This window comes from Agelaius tricolor, unplaced genomic scaffold (genome assembly GCF_023055355.1).
Source record: "Agelaius tricolor isolate 1412-34295 unplaced genomic scaffold, bAgeTri1.0.p SCAF_3, whole genome shotgun sequence".
In the NCBI taxonomy this organism is placed as follows: Eukaryota; Metazoa; Chordata; class Aves; order Passeriformes; family Icteridae; genus Agelaius; species Agelaius tricolor.
Genome location: NW_027269263.1, coordinates 47,663,491 through 47,679,975, shown reverse-complemented (window position 1 = coordinate 47,679,975; position 16,485 = coordinate 47,663,491). Strand labels below are relative to the sequence as shown.

Sequence of the window (16,485 nt, the reverse complement as noted above, 5' to 3'; positions counted from 1 at the left end):
TGGAGTCATAAAAATAAATAATGTTAAGCTCTTAAAATACAAAATCCAACATAATAAATAATGTGTCATATATATATTAAATCCAGCCAGCTAGATTTAAATTGACAAGTCAAATTTTAAGTGGGATAACAATGGCAAAGTGATGGTTTAAAACACCTCTGTAGTCTCAATGTACCCTGTGGGCCTACATAGCAATGAACCTGCAGTGCTGCATAGTGCCACACACACAGCCTGGCCTTTGGAGGGGCTGTGCATGGCCCACGGTCGTGTGATACATTTAGCTGCTGTGTTCTAATGTATCTGTGGTCTTGGGATTATCTCAAAGTGCAGAAAAAAGTTCATGGGAGCATTCTCTCTGTCTGTAGAAATCTCTCTCTGACAGTAGAAATGAAGAGAGTTTTTTTTTGTTTTTGTTTTAAGAAAATTCTATAATAGTTTGAATAACCAAAATAGTCAGATGGGTAGGGAGGGAATCCTCCTTGTCATATGTTTTCATTCCAATCACAATCTGCCTAGACAAGGATTTCTAGATTTCTGCTAGATGACTTGGGGATTTTACACTTAGCTTGGTATAATTAATTTTAACTTTTTTTTTGCAGAATCCAAGATATTTCCTCATATCCTGCATATTTCAAAATGGTAATACTAATAAAATTCATACATAAACTCATAACAATCAGCCACAGAACTCACCATATTCTGGCTATCAGGAAGCATGACTATTAACTGGGCATTATGGTCCCATATCATTCTCCAGAAATCCTTGATAGTGTGTAGTAAGGGATGCTGAGTAATAATGAATTCATTGCTTTGATAATAACCCTAAAAAAAAAAAAAGACAGATTTGGAATTGCTGCCCAAGTATTAATGCTTAAAGGAAGTTTCTAGTGGACAGAGTGAGAACCAAGAAAATGCATTGTACATTTTTTCCTTTTTTGGCTTCCTGCAAATATTAGAAAAATATAAAACTTCCACTTAAATATTTTCCATGTGAAAAGAATAGATTCAATTACATTGAAAAAATATTAAGACTTAAAAAAAATTGATAAAAAAAAGGAGAAAAGACATCAGAGGAGACTCAAACAGCCAACTCAGAATAAAAATATAATATATGATATAATAATATATAATATAATAATAATATAATATATTATTATAAATATAATTCCAGAGAAGCTGACTACCTGATCAAATAAAAGAATTCTTGAAAGATCTGCAAAAATCCCAAGCAGTTCCTTAATTTTTACAGATATCTCAGGTCAATCTCTTACCATGAAAAGAGAGTTCCTATGCAATAATGCCCCTAAAAGATGTACACACACCACAGCACAGAGATTTGCCATCTCTTTCCTGAATGTCCAGGAGGCAGTTACTCCTCCCTCTCAGCTATTGAAGGGGGAAAGAGTTGAGGAAAATCCAAAGAGCAAAAAGATAATGGAAAGCTGGTGAACTATGGTATCCTAGGCTATGCCAGTTGCAAAAGCACTGTAAGATGAGCAGGTAGGAAGATAAATCACAATACAGTCACTAAAAATTAACTTGTTACTTAACACATTTAGACATTTAGTTCATCTCAAAAAATCTTTCCATGAAGCATTTAGCTTTACCAGTTTTTAAAACTATGATGTGATTTCTGTTTCTACAGATTGTTAAAATGCAATGCATTTAACCAACCTTAAAGCCAGTAACAATAGGATGAGTACTTCCTGGGGGAAGTAACTCTTTCAGGCAGAGTGATAATGGAAGAAAGGAGCTTTCAAAATCAGGACTGTGCCACCCTAAATCAGCCAAATGGCAGCTCTGAAAACAGCTGTTCATTGTTTTTCACCAATATATTAACTGACTTACCATAATATAGGAAGCATTGATGTAGTCTGTGCCTTCACCAGATAGTGATGAGATACCCACTCTAGATCTTTCCACTGTAAAAAAAGTTATGAATTCACAAGCATGTTGCAATGACTCTTAGAATACTATAACCATTATCTCACATCTCACAGTAATTATAACACTGGCTCCATCAATTGGGACAAAGTGCTATCCAACCATCTATTTTGATTTTCTATGTGTAATTCATAATTCACTTCTTCGCTGTAATGTTCTCTTCAGAACATTGCTCCAAACTAATGCAGAAGTCTTCAGTTCTTGTTGAGGATTTGAAGAAGCTTACCAGGAATGATAGATGAGGTTCGGTTCTTTTCTCTGTTACACTGTTTGAGTGCAGTTGAATAATCACACTGCTGTGTGTTAGACTGGCTCAGTAACTGAAACAATGAAGTTAAAAAAAAGTCAGGTAACTGCAGAAAAGCCATTCCTTCATAAGCTGCATTAAACAGAAGGGTGCCTATATTGCAGGTTTGTTGTCTCTCTAAACTTTTGTTATCTAGTTATCTGTCTAAATTACTTAACATGTCACCAGAATATTTTTTCTTCACTGTTCTTAGCAGTTCAAATTATTCTTGAACTCTAGATCAATAACCACATCTTTGAAGGTGAAGTCTGACATATCTGCCAGAATGGTATCTTTCTAGACTGCTGTTTTACATTTGAGATCTACCTGCAAAGGCATGTAGTTAAATTTTCCAAAATCTACTTACTGTTCTATTTCTCATGATCTCTTTTTTGTGGATTTTTTGGTAGATTCCTTGTTAAAGGCCAGTAATTCTGTCCCAATTGACTGCATTCATTTGATAAGTTTAATCTTGATTTAATTTAGGCTCAGCAGTTAAAGTTTAGGTAGAGAAAGCTGATGAAAGTTGTGTTGAGATACTTACTTTTAAGTCATTCAGGTTTACAAACCCAAAGATTTTCACACTACTATCTCAGAGAGCTCACCTTGAATTGTTTCTCCAGTCTGGTCTTTCCTGTTGGTCCAGGTATCAAGAGAGCATTAACGTAGGCATGAATGTGAGTCTCAGGGACTTCTGTTTCTTTACTGAGTATTGCTTCCACCAATGCATCATGAATGAAGATGTACTGCTCCTAGGAAAACACAACCAAACATCTGAGCTCTCATGATTTTCAGATTCCCCTGGATTCCTCTGGTTAAGCTGCCACTTCTGATGTGCTCAGTATTTTTCCACAGGGGTTTTCTCAAATGTGATCCTCTGTAGTGAAGGCTGTCCCTCTGCAGTGGCAGTACACACATTACCAGCACAATTGACAATTACACTTGCAATACATACATACACATATATATGTATGACTTAATACCAAATCCTCACTACCTGTGATATCTCATGTTAACAGAATAGAGGTAAAAATGCAAGCACAGCCTTGAGGAAAATTTTCAAGCCAGTCCTACCCCTGGTTCCTACTGCTATTCTCTATTTTCTCTCTCACATCCTTTGGAACAACTGCCCTAGCTGTTGATTAACTTTTTTTTCTATTGAAAGGCACTGGGGAATCTAACCACCTGTTCTGGAAACCTGAAATAGACTTTCAAATGCCCTGCTGTTGCCCTTATTGTTTTTTCTTGGTCTTTCAATATTCTATATATAATCTTCAGTTTAAAGCACCTGTATATAATTTTCTGTGTGAAATAGCTTTTTCAGCATATTTTATTGCCTAATCTATACTGTTTGATGAGGTTCAGTGAAGATCTGAATGCCTGACAATGGTGCTTCCTCACAAAGCTCTGTGACAAAAATACAAATCCTGCCAAGAAAGCACTGCTGTAGGAAGCATGATTTATACAGGCTTCCTTCTGAGTCCTCCTTAATAAACAGACAAGAGCCCAAGGAAAGGTAATTTCTAATGCACTGCTCTCAGTGTGCCTAGAAGAATGTCTATAAAACCAAGGGAAGCAAAAGGGAAAATCTAGCCTGGTGACTGGGTTCTGTCTGTCTGGTGGTGCCAGGAAGAGGTTTGCATTATCTCCCCTCCTGCAAACAGAAGGTTTGTAATAGTCTCATGCTATTTATATTTTATTCTTACCTCAGTCTGCACCAAGTAGTTCCTTTGGGTACGTATGTGTTTTAAGAATCCAAATATGTTGACTGTCCCTTCATGCTGAATTTGCTGCAGCATGCTGTCTAACACTATGTATGTGCCTGTCCTTCCAACACCAGCACTATAAAACAAAAAAATGGTCTTGAGCCTGAAATAAAACACTAATGTAAAGAATTTTTCCATACACATAGCTTTTTCAACAAACAGCTGCATACGGAAGATTTTCCTCTACAAAATGAATTTATTATACGATATATTCTGTTAAAGGTTCAAGGCTAGTAATCTTCAATATAGTAATCTTTTCTTTGTGCAAGAATAGACCTAAAGATCATTTTCTCAAATGATTTTTAAATTATTGGCTGAAATAGAACTAAGGGATTTCCTGCAGGTCTGCAATTTTGAGCCCTGACACTCCTTAGGATACTTCGCCAAGTATATCTACATAAGGTGGTATATGTCAGCACTTTGGCAAAGTTAATATGTTCAAATTCTTCTAAGTTGAAACCCCACTTTAAAGCAAAAGTTGCATTCTGCAACCCACTACAGTACAGAAGATTTCAAAGAAATCCCCCAGGAATGGCAGAACTCTTGAGAGTGTATCTGTAAAAGAAAAAAGCTTAGTGCTCCTTAGACAAAGTTGAGATGGCAAGCAATTTTTGAAAACATTTTTCAAAATAGGAAATGGAGAAGAAAGTGTTAATCAACTCATTCCTGTTATGAACTCTGATTAACGTAGTATAAAATCAGCTGTATCATAAAATTATAGAAAAACTTTCTTGTTTATAAAATATCTGGGTAGGAAGTACAAGGTCAAGAGGTCAATTTTTGTCGTAATTCCCCTCTAAGATATGAAGGAACATTATGTATACTGTACATGTAACTTGAGAGCAGCACCGTGCTGGATCTGCATGGTCCCCAGTGGGCAGATCCAGCTCAGTCCATACATGCTAATTCAGTCATCTCATTTCTGCCACAGAGGGGGCACACAGCATAGGTAGACTGAGATCAGATTGCTGTAATAAACTGTCTAAATAAGTATGATATGAAACCCAAAGGTCCAGGTTGTTAATACCCTGTTAGACACAAAGAAGTACAAAGATTACCAGACACCATCTGTACTTGTTATGAAAGACAAAACATGAAAAGTACCAAATAAAAATAGCTAAAATAAATTTTATGAATCTCATCATTTGTGTCTTCCATACAGCCTGTAAATATAAATAAAATTTATATTTCAAACATGAGATGATTCCTTTGAAATTCCATAGTGCATGTGGTCAGTTTAGCTAAAAACTGTACAAAACTGCCTACAGAGGTGAGTTACACCTGTGACCCAGGGGAGAAGTCTGACTGAAGCCACACAACTTACCACCGTTCACTTCTTAAAAACTCAATTTAATTGACTCCTAATGTATTGCCAATATCTCAGCAATATCAGACTTGAAATTTTGAATTTCCCAAGAACAGCCAGGATGTAAATAGCAGCAGAACAACAAGATATGGAATTTTCATTTTCCAAGCTAAAAACAGATGTCAGTCAGATTAGATCATCCCACAAATAAAATATCTTCATTTGCAGCATTTGTGAGGTGACTTTACCTGTTGGCTTTCTCAGTGTCAGCTCCAGAAGGACAGAATTCATGAGGAGGTTCTCTTTCCAAATGTTCCATCAAAGGTGAGGTACTACAGTGGAAAACCAGAACCTGCTTATATATTTTACAATAACCCGGTCCTTCATGGGCAGTGTGAAGTCATTCCAGGCCCTACAAGCCCTTTTTAACCAATTTTCCCTGAGCTGCCAGTTCCAGAGAGCACGGACAGAGCACCTGCCTGCACACTGCGGCACATGCAGACCTCAACCGTTCCCCAGAACGCTCCTCCATTGCAAATGACTCCTAGAGCCCAGAGAATGTTAAAAACAGCAGAGGTGTAGTTCAGCCAGGAATAGAGAGAGTCTTCTCTTGTGCACAGAGCTCCTCTTAGGATTACAGAGTATCCCTGCACCAAAGAAAGCATGAGCCAAAAGCATCCTAACAATATATTTGCAGAAATGAACCAATTATCCCCACATGTGTATCTGGTAAGCTCATAGCATTCAAGATAGCAGTACAGAAATGTGAAAAAAATAGAAGTAAAAGCAGTTTAGCCAAAAAAAAAAAAAAAAAAGAACATCGTGCAGAGCAGCAGCATCATCTTGTTTATGGAGATTTACAGATTTACAGAAGTGGCACAATTGATTAGTTGGCCTTATGAAGGAGAGAAATATCAGATAAGAATATCAGCTAAGAAGTTAATCTTACTCCATCAGGAATTGTTAAACACAAGGGTGAAATTTTGCTTAACCCACCACTGAGAAATTCTTTTCTTCTGCAAAACAAAAGTGGAGTGAACCTAACAGCACTAGAAAGCACACCTGCAATGAACCACAACAGGCCCCACAGCGTGGCGCTTCGCCTGCGATGCCTTCCGCACAAAGGTGAGAACGGGCAGGGAATATTCTGGAACACCCATGTCAGGCCACTGGGTATAGTGGTACTGAGTCACTATGCGGCCACTGGACCTCCCTTTCTGAGAGCCCTGCAACAAAAAAATAATTCCACATGTCAGCAGCCCACATCTTCCTTCATTTTATTTCCATACCTGATAGCTGTTGAACTAGTGCTATCCCTATTTAGTTCCAAGCATGCCATCTGGGTCTGAATATTCCAGCCTCCAAAGAGAAGGGGAAGGAAGGACCAGTGGCTCTGTCTTACCAGCTTGTCCACTGAGTGGGAAAATGACCTGACACTGTCTCAGAAAGCCATAGAGAAAGATTAAGAGCACTGGAGGGTAACAAATTACAGCTGCTCTCAAAAGTCACCAGCTCTTCCTGCCACTCTGCTCCTCTGCTGAGTGAACAGAAAGAGTAGGATCCATCTCACCCAGCTTTAGTGATCTACAAGGTAAGTAGCCTTGTGTAGGCTGCTTTTCTAAGCTCCCTCCCTCCATGGGAACTCAGAGGCAGGGATGCCTTCAGAAAGCAGTCACCTCATTCAGAGATTGGTTCCTAAAATAGGCAGAATAAATTAATTGACATTAAATGCCAAACATTATGTATTAATTACGCAGGGAGGGTGAGAGGTTAGATGTCTCAGACATTTATGTGGCTGGAATAAATTAAGTTTTTAGAATTCTCAAAGTAGCTAACATCACCCTGCTGAGCTGAGATCATGCTGGTTCTGGTTACAATAAAACAAAGTGTGTATTCACCTGTCTTTAAAAAAAAAAATGGAGAGATTAGGTGGATAATTTAACTCATACCACATTTTCTTCAAATTGCTCTCTTTCTGAAAATGTATCATCCTGCTACCCAGGCAGTCAAAGTCCACATCAGCTCTCCAATGTGATCCCTGCTTTTTCCCTGATGGTCCTAAAATTTTCTGAGTTCATTTATCTGTGTTCACAAGCATCTTGGCTGGCTGAGATCTATAGGATTCAGCTTCACATATACAGCAGAAAAGAGTTGTCAACTGCCTTAAATATATTCTGAGCATCTTTTAACACTTCCTTTTGCATACTTGTGTTTTTAGGATGTCACAAACCTTTTTGATCTTGGTGTTTCTAAGAGTAAAATTCCTCACAGTGTAATAGGCAAGGACATGAACACTCTTCTGAGTAACCAAGAAGTTCCCATATTCTTCACTACCTTCAGCAGGCCAGTACTGGTCACATTTTCTCTGTTAGAAAGAAATTTTCTCTGTTAGAAAATTTCTCTATAAGTAATAGAGAAAAAAACCTGTAAAATGTCAAACTAGTAAGCTGAAATGTTCAAATTTAAGAGCAGAGTAAAGCATGAAACTATATTGGGACTGTCAATATACCCAGTTTATAATAGACACGATCTTCTGTGCAGGAGAACAAATAACAATTATTTTGTGCTGTAGAGGGATAGCTGTTCAAAGATGCTCTTTATTTGGAAAACTCAAAAAAAGAGTCTTAAATCATACTATCAGAGTTAAAAGGGTCCAATATTGTGGAATTTTCCATTCTATAGACACTCTCAAACCTAAAGAAAAAAACCATGATCTCTAGGAAATATAGGAATACATCCAAGTCAGTAGAGCCGTATGTGGCTTCTGATTAGTTTATAGTATGGGCAGAGTGTATCTGGAGGAGAGGGTATGAGTGAGCCTGTGTTTGGCTAGAATATACAGGAGAGAGCTGTGATATGTCCATTCTTTTGGCTGGGTAGTCATACATCCTCCTCATGGAGTATTAGAAGAGTGCTTGTTTATAGCATGGTGTTACAAATGAAGTGGTACTCCCAGTCAGCCCTCATCTGAAATTACTGTGTCTGTATCACTTGAGAGATGCCTTATAGGTTGTATGATAAGATTTGCATTCATTTTAGCCATTGCTGCCAGTGTGGCAAGTGAGATGCAATGTCCCCTCATGTAACCCCAGGGTACAGGTATACTCCCATCACATAATCAGAGAAACACACCCTGTGGTGGGATTTGACCTCATTTGGTCTCACTGGACAAATGGACCTCCAGTCATGTAGTAGGAAAAGAACTGTGAGTACCAGGGGATGTTAACAGGGAGCAGACAGTGAATATCCAGGAAAGTTCACTTGAACTACATTCTTCTCCTTTCCAGGGTCCAAGGCAACCCTGACAAAGTGCATGATGGCATGGAGATAAGCAGATTGGTAGCAGAATGTGGGCACAAGACCCACAGCCTGTCCACTCATATCATATACAAGTAGTCTTTCTTTCAGTATAAGACGTTTTTTATTTTTGTGGTTAGAGCATGGTATTTTCAAGATTTATTGAATATTTTCTTTAGTTTCATGCTACAAATCCTCAACTGTAAACTTCTGTAGCCAATCCAGGTACAGGCAACTACTACAAACTATTGCTTTTTGCTCAATAATTGACTAAACCAGATTTTAAAAAGAAAGATGGGAGTTTGCTACAGGTAGATTTACCAACATTAGAGAAGTAAAAACTGAACAACAGTACTCATACCCTTCCTTTCTCAATGAGATTAGTTATCATCACAATAACTTCCACGTTATGTTCCCATATCATTCTCCAGAAATCTTCTGCTGTTGATTTTAGAGGCCCTTGAGCTGCAATGTAGGCTTTTGGCTTGTTGTAGCCCTAAATTGAAATAAAAGAAATGACACTTGTCAAATCACTGTCCATAAGCAAAAGGAGTTTGGGAGGTGTACATGACATTTCATGTATTTTTTGAAGACTCTGCAAAACTTTTAAGTGCTTTAAAATTTTTAACTGTTGACTTTGTGGAAACCCTGTGGTATCAAATGACATAGGAATACAATTGTTAGGCCAGTGTTTATCAGTCCAACAAATAGGATCTGTATGTTCAAATGCCCATGCTTAGGCAGAACATTGACATGAAAGTGATTAGGAGACACACAGACATGCATTGCAAAAGGGGTTTAAAAGATGAATTATGATCATTCACATGTAAATAATTATGTAATGAAAACTGGTAATGGTATCTTGGTGAGGCTCTGAGCCAAATGGCATCTTCCTCTCATGAGATTACCTCAGATGGGAGAATTAACCACTCAGATGAGATATACTTCTAAAATGGCTCAGATGTGAAGGACATTTTTTCTTTAAAAATGCCCCTTGTTAAGCTGTAGCTGCTACAATACCAAGATGGATTCAAGAAAGAATCGGCATTTTACCTTTGCTTTAAATTTGTAGGCTTAACTTAAACTACAAAAGTTTTTTAACAGAATCTGTAATATTGGGATACTTTTTTGGAATTAAATCTATTCATCTCCATACATATTTTTTTACAGAAAAGGCTGACAGATCAATAGGCCAGTGGATTGAAAAAAGCACTTACATCGACGTAGTTTGCATTAATGTAATCAGTCAGTTTTCCATCCTTTTCAGCAAGCTGCGCTAATTTAACCCTAGTATGATCATCTGCAGTAAAACAAGGGAGAAAATAAGTAATTTTTGGTAAGAATTACATTCTTTCTCATAAAAATAATGAAACACATTTTTACAATACACTAACAATCGCATATGCAAACATCCTCTCCTTAGATAAGAATCAGATTAAAAATTCTAATTTGTGGAAAAATAAAGAAATTAACCCAAAGTTTGGAGGGATTCAGAATCTAGTGGCCTGAACAGCAGTACCAGGGGTCATTTTAGCCACTATGACATGCTTCCCCTATGGCCTCTAGCTGCTGCTTGTAAAGGTGTCCAGGTCTTCTGTAAGTCCTGTGTCATGACTGCCAAATCTGCACAGGGGGATGTCTCAAAATGACAGCAGGCACCAGTGTTTAGGAACTTTAATTCCAGTTTAAAAGAGTGGACTCTGGAGAGCAATGGACTTTGAAAATGCTGGTCATCTGAAGAGTCAGCAGTAACTACATCAGGGGGAGCTGAAGTGTTCTGTAGCCTGCACTGATTGTCAGAACTACACTTGAGTCACTTATAGAGGACAATTCTTGCTACTTCAGCTGCCCTAAGCTGCCTCTGCACTGTTTTTTAATAAAACAACTCTTGGGCTAGCACCTTTTGTATGATCAGGTATGAAACACAGTGGCAGAGGAAAATCCCTGAGTTTTTGTTGCTTTAGAGACATCTTTAGCCAGAGAGATTGGCATTTCTTGTTGCTGGTTTATATTGTCTTCTCCCCGACAGCTGACCCAGTTCTGACTTTTTAAATTAAGCTTTAGTGACACTGAATGCTGAAGATATATTTAATTTAGAGCTTTCTTGTAATCAGAACAAAGTTGAAATGCTGTAGAGAGTTAAAAAACCTATTGAGCCACCAAATCATCAAAAACCCAGAGGAAATGGCTTGAAAAAGAGATTAACAAAACTGAATAGATGTGTTACAGAGAAGAAAAATCTGGGAGAGTGATGCAATGGGCAAACAAGTGTACTGGCTAATGAAGCTGCTGTATTACATTGTTGCCAGGCATAACACAACATAAAGCCAGAACATTTATGTTTATATTTGACAGTAAAAAATCCAGGGATTTTGAAGCTCATAGAGACAATAAATCACCATTATTCTAAAGCAAAGATGGATTAATTTTGACAATCAAAGCTTCTTTGGCTTTCTAATGGCATTACAATGAAATCTCCCAGCTCCCTTTGGGTCATTGCAGAAGACACAAATGTATCTTGCTAACACATGCTCACCAAAGTAGCAGAATGTCAGAGGACTAACTTAAAGAAATGTGAAATCTGATACCAACTCCTCTCCAAGGAGCACTTTGCTGATCAATAGCTGGAGATTTCAGTGCAGAAGTATTTTTGTTCCTGCTAATAACATATAAATCTGTACTTGTTTAAAATGATTTCTCCCACAAAACAACAAGTGAGGCCTTTACTTACAAGCAACAATGTTTATGTATCGATTCTTATTCTTGTTGTCAGGGTGATTAGAGCTGTCTGATGTAATACCTAGATCTACAGTACAGCTCTGTATTTCCTGAAAAAAAAGTATGTCACACTTTAGTAACTATTAAGATACATAAAATGTCTTTAAATACTGTAGGCAAGCATGAAAAGAACCACAACCTTATACCCAGTTATCTATGATATTTTACAACTACTTCATTGCTAAAAAAATTGCAGTGAAATAATTCCTTACCTGATAAAACTCTTTCAGTGTCTAATGAGGGAATGAATGCAAAAAAAGTAAAAAAAATCAAATTCCACAGCACAGAACAAATGGATAAATGTTTATATAAATTACATTTACTATATGGAAAACAGTTATGGTCATGCAATATATCCATAATAACAACAAAACTGAATATTTTGACATAACCCCTAAAGGGAACAAGAGGTAATTTTCCCAATTAAAATACTGGAATCTCTTTTCCTATCTTTAATGTTGGATCTTAAGCCAGTGAAATCTTGTACATATGAGCAACATCACAGACTTGAGACAGATTATCTATATATGTAACAGTTCACTGGAATTTTTATGTGTCCTTATAAATGCATTAGTTTCCCTGAGGAATGCTTTTGCTCTCTTTGCATTCAGCTGCAAAAGCTCCACTGAGCAGGACTGTGTGCAGTTCAGCCAGCCCCACAGCACTCTGGGCAAAGACAGAGCCACAGCCCTCACTCAGGCTGCCAGCGGTCTCACAGTGAAGCCAACAGTTTTATAAAGAGAGGGACAGGCTTGACAAGACAGGCACAAAGTCTGTAAGACTCACAAATTAATTAATTTTATTGATTACTTTAGCTGACAGGAAACTCAAGCATTTATAAGGTCCACACTTTTAAACAGCAAATACATTGCCATCACTAAAGGTACTAATGGTGTTTCCCAACACTGTTTAGAATTAATTTTAATGTCAATCACCTTAATCTACTTAAATACATATAGGAAATATGGTTTTCAGTTTAAAAATTTGATTTAAAAGAGTTATTTTGTAGTAATAGAAAAAAAACAAACCTGTTACCCCCCAAAAAATAAAATTGGAACCACCCTTGTACTCTTCAAATATATGCTAACTCTGTAAAGACAATTACTATATTTCAGTTTTTCCCAATCTTCTAAGTTCTCTGTCAGTAGAGAAAAGAACCGAACACTACTTCTGGAGTAGTCCATAAAGCCAAAATAGATCTCCAAGAAATGATGAGGGCACTGATTTTTTTTTGGTAATAGTTAAAACTAGCATGAAATGTTTCAGATGGTGCAGCTGTAACTCAGAGACATGCACTATATTTGGTCTTTAGATCACTGCTGTAATTTAGGAAAAGTAAAATTGTAGGAAAAGATCAGTTTAGAATGAACAATCTGATTTCTGTATTGCTGCACTGACTAATGCCGAAAGAACTTAGTATCCATTGTATTTACATACAACATCTGCTCTTATTAATAGCTAGTCAAGCTGGAGTCCAGTTCCATCAGTGCATATGCACATGTGTAATATATGAATATGAACTGGACATTCACAAGTATTTACAAATTTGGTCCCACAGTCAAATGGATATTCTGAATGTTAAATGAATTCAAGAAGAAATGCTGATGAAGAAGGTTATGTGAAGGACATGGAATTTTTGGTCCACTGGATCACAATGCACTGGCTGGGGAAATAAAAGTAAAACCTGAAGATGAAAAACTCTGAATTTTTACTTTCATTATTGCTTTTGCAAAAGGAATATTACTATCATATTTTGCCTTAATATAGATCTGCTAAAATACTTGTTTCCATCCAACTGACTGATTTTATTAGAAATCTCTTGTAAGAATTGCTAATGGCACAGCTTTAATTAGGTATTTGGGGTTTTAATGCTTATGTGAATTAAGTTAGAACATATCCATATTTAAAATGATTGCAATACACGAGTAGGAAAAACAATGAAGATCATTAATTACATATGGTGATAGTAACATTATATGATTAGAGTATATGTTTCAACATTTTGAAATACCTCTTATGAATCATATACTTTAGGAAAGGAACTGTAAAACTTTCACTACCACATATGAAGACTACATTAGCTCCCCTGTTAATCAGAAATCTTGCCACTTGTACTCGTTATTACTTCCATTTTATTTTCTCTGTAAATGGAACAAGCAAATATGAGTAGCTTCTGCAAAATTCAATTTTCATTAGTATTGGAAAAGTTTTAGATCTATCACTATATCTAATAAACCATATACAATGCACTACCTTTGCACAGTTTATTCACACAGTTATTCAGTATTTTATCACAATAATAAACATTCCCATTTGTATTCCAGTCCTGATTTTAGGAATCTCCCTAGGCTTTATGCATCAAAGCAATCATATTTACATGCATTCATGAAACTGGTGCCCAAGTCAGAATGTATTGCCCCAGTTTTTGTTTGCAGGCATTTAAACTTAACATTATTTGAACGTGCTAATAAAAAGATGACATCATAGAGCCATACCTCAAATTCTTCAGAAAAACCATTACTTGCATGTAAATCTGCAACATGTTTGGGAAAATGCTTTATTGGAATTGCTCCAACATCATCTTAGGGGTGGGAAAAGACAAAAAATATATTTATGTAGAATAAAAAGCCAGTGACATATAATGAAGTTTATATGTAGGCAATCCACAAAACATCCTGAAATAAAATTCTTGGCATGAACTTTGGATACAGAACTCCCAAAAAAACACAACATCCTTTGATACCATTAACATTTCTAAAACAGTTACCTAACACTTGTACATTTCTAAATTATTATTTGGAAAGAAGATAATGAAAATGCCTTGCTAGGTCTTGCTCTTTCTGTAAGCCCCCCCAAATCAATGAGCTGATTCTGCAAGATGCTGAGCTTGTCTGTAAATAGAAGAACACACAAAATTCCCTGTGAATTCAAGGAGACATGGGAGGGTTAGCTCTTTCCTGCAAGATGTTCAAAAGGAGAGAGCACAGCTCTGAATAACACTGATAAAGTAGGAATGATTAGGCAGAGTTGTCTGGGTGCTCCAGCTGATTAGTGTTGCACTGGAACTTGGAGCCCCATAGTCCCAAGCCTACTAAATTAAAACAGCATTATGCCAGTATTTTCACATTAATTGACACTTGCATGTTTGCATTGGCATCCAAAAGAAAAGAGGAATCCAAAAGAGGAATTAATTTTCATCTTTTACTGCATTAGTGACTACTTTCCATACCGAATTTTCTCCCAGCTCTCCTTGTGATTCTATGATTACCTATTGATAATAATCTTATGTCTGATCACGGCAGTACTGACCACAGATTTTCACATCAGGATTCATACTTCAAGTTTTAAATGAAAGATTTATGTTTAGGACTTTTTAGCTACTCACAAAGAAAACATCTACACTCTTGAGGAATAAATATGACTAAAGTAACATCTCCATTTTACTTTAGACAAATACAAAAACACTTGTGTAGATTATGCATCAGAAATAACATCAGAAACCTTTGGGACTTTTAATCTTCTCTTTACTGCAAATATGCTGTGTAAACAAAGTCATCTGTTTGCTAATTATCTGCTAAAGGATGACATTATTTCACTGAGATTTGGTTCCGAACAATAATTTTGTTGGATTTTTTTTTAAAGCCTTTCATGGTTTAAAAATATGTTTATTTCACAATCTGTAATTTCATCACCATTTCATATGTGAACAAAATGTCAGAAACATTGAACAAGGACCTGTTATTCACATCAACAGATGTTCAGTATTTAGCCCACCTAATAATTTTAGCTTTCAGTTACCAAGAATTTGTTGATTTGTACTAAGATCCATCTGGTCTCCCACTTATATGACTGGATCTGAATACAAAAAGTGAATTTATCCAGTCAAGCCTAAGAGAAGCTGAACAAGTGTGTAACACAATCTTCACACTTTGGAGAGGAAACCTGGCATGAAGTGTTTATCCTAATGGTATGCAAACACAAAACCAAAAGGGAAGGTAAATGACCCAAAGAGTGAGTATAATAATGGAGAAACAAATCTTAGGTTTTGTTTCCTTGCCCGTGCAAATCTCCCAATTCAATCACTTCTGGACCCAGGAATGTATTTTATATCTGGATGGCAAGGATCACTTCAAACTACTTAGAGTTTGATAGTGGATCTGAATCCTACCCTGTAATTCATTACTATTTAAATGCATCTTTGAATTGTGCTGTGAAGAGCCATGGCATTTTCTGTGAATAACTGCAGATCTCCTATCTATGCCAATGAAAGGAAGGAAAACTTAACATATAATTCTATGGAAGGAAAACTTAATATATAATGAGACCTGTGGAGTGTCCTTTTGGTCACAGCCATAAGAATTAAACTTAGCAGTTGCAAAACACTCTTCCTGCCTTACACTCTTTTCTAGTATTATGCTGTAATTAGATGCAATTTTAAAATTATACCGTTGAAACATTTGTGCAATAGAAAACACAGTAACTGTTCACTTGACATCTGTTGCACACAAAATAAAACTATTTCATCAGTGCTTGCAGCTTTTTCCATAAAATATGTTGTCTATCTTCAGTCACTGAGAAAAAAACTTCCTCTTTAGTACTTATCACCATTTCAGAAGGAAAACCTCCAGTTTCAAAACAAGCATTTTAGGCACTCAGAATAACTGTAAATGCAATTATGAAATGGAACACACTTTCCTGCCCAGGTGAGTTGGTCAGAAAAAATTGTAAGAAAATGATACAGTTGTAGTTCAATACAGTTAATGATGGAGAGTTAAAGCAGAGATCTCCTAACATTGCTGCTTATTCTTATACAATCATGTTTTCTGAAATCATGCCATAGTTCTGCTTTTTAACCATTTAGTAATAAATCATCTCCTAATAGCATCAATCCGTACAAGATGCATTTAAAGATGTCTACAATTCAGTTACAATGGAAGCCCAATGTTTGGGATTTATTTGTGTTTACTAGTTATTCACACAAGGGCTGATTTTCTTCCTTTTGTCATTCCATGAGAATCCATCTCCTTGTATAATAGCATAGTTTGCAAAAATATTACTTGTGAAACAAGATAACCTTGTCTCATAGGTGAGAATGTGGCTTAGGATCT

General features: G+C 36.5%; 1 protein-coding gene across 8 annotated transcripts in view; it reads right to left on the bottom strand.

Annotated features, from left to right (window-relative positions):
- PTPRZ1 (protein tyrosine phosphatase receptor type Z1) overlaps positions 1-16,485 on the bottom strand; it is a 133,309-nt gene that overhangs the window by 2,844 nt on the left and 113,980 nt on the right. For 3 of the 8 annotated variants that reach the window (XM_071423731.1, XM_071423735.1, XM_071423737.1), the window contains 13 exons: positions 13,873-13,958; positions 11,590-11,610; positions 11,331-11,427; positions 9,817-9,899; positions 8,961-9,095; positions 7,533-7,667; positions 6,365-6,528; positions 5,551-5,634; positions 3,937-4,072; positions 2,836-2,982; positions 2,171-2,264; positions 1,849-1,922; positions 694-822 (listed from right to left, as the gene is read on the bottom strand). In XM_071423731.1, the coding sequence (XP_071279832.1) occupies positions 694-822; positions 1,849-1,922; positions 2,171-2,264; positions 2,836-2,982; positions 3,937-4,072; positions 5,551-5,634; positions 6,365-6,528; positions 7,533-7,667; positions 8,961-9,095; positions 9,817-9,899; positions 11,331-11,427; positions 11,590-11,610; positions 13,873-13,958 (1,385 nt within the window). The remainder of the gene's footprint in view (positions 1-693; positions 823-1,848; positions 1,923-2,170; positions 2,265-2,835; positions 2,983-3,936; positions 4,073-5,550; positions 5,635-6,364; positions 6,529-7,532; positions 7,668-8,960; positions 9,096-9,816; positions 9,900-11,330; positions 11,428-11,589; positions 11,611-13,872; positions 13,959-16,485) is intronic. The other 5 variants (XM_071423734.1, XM_071423738.1, XM_071423736.1 and 2 more) reach the window with 3 other exon arrangements.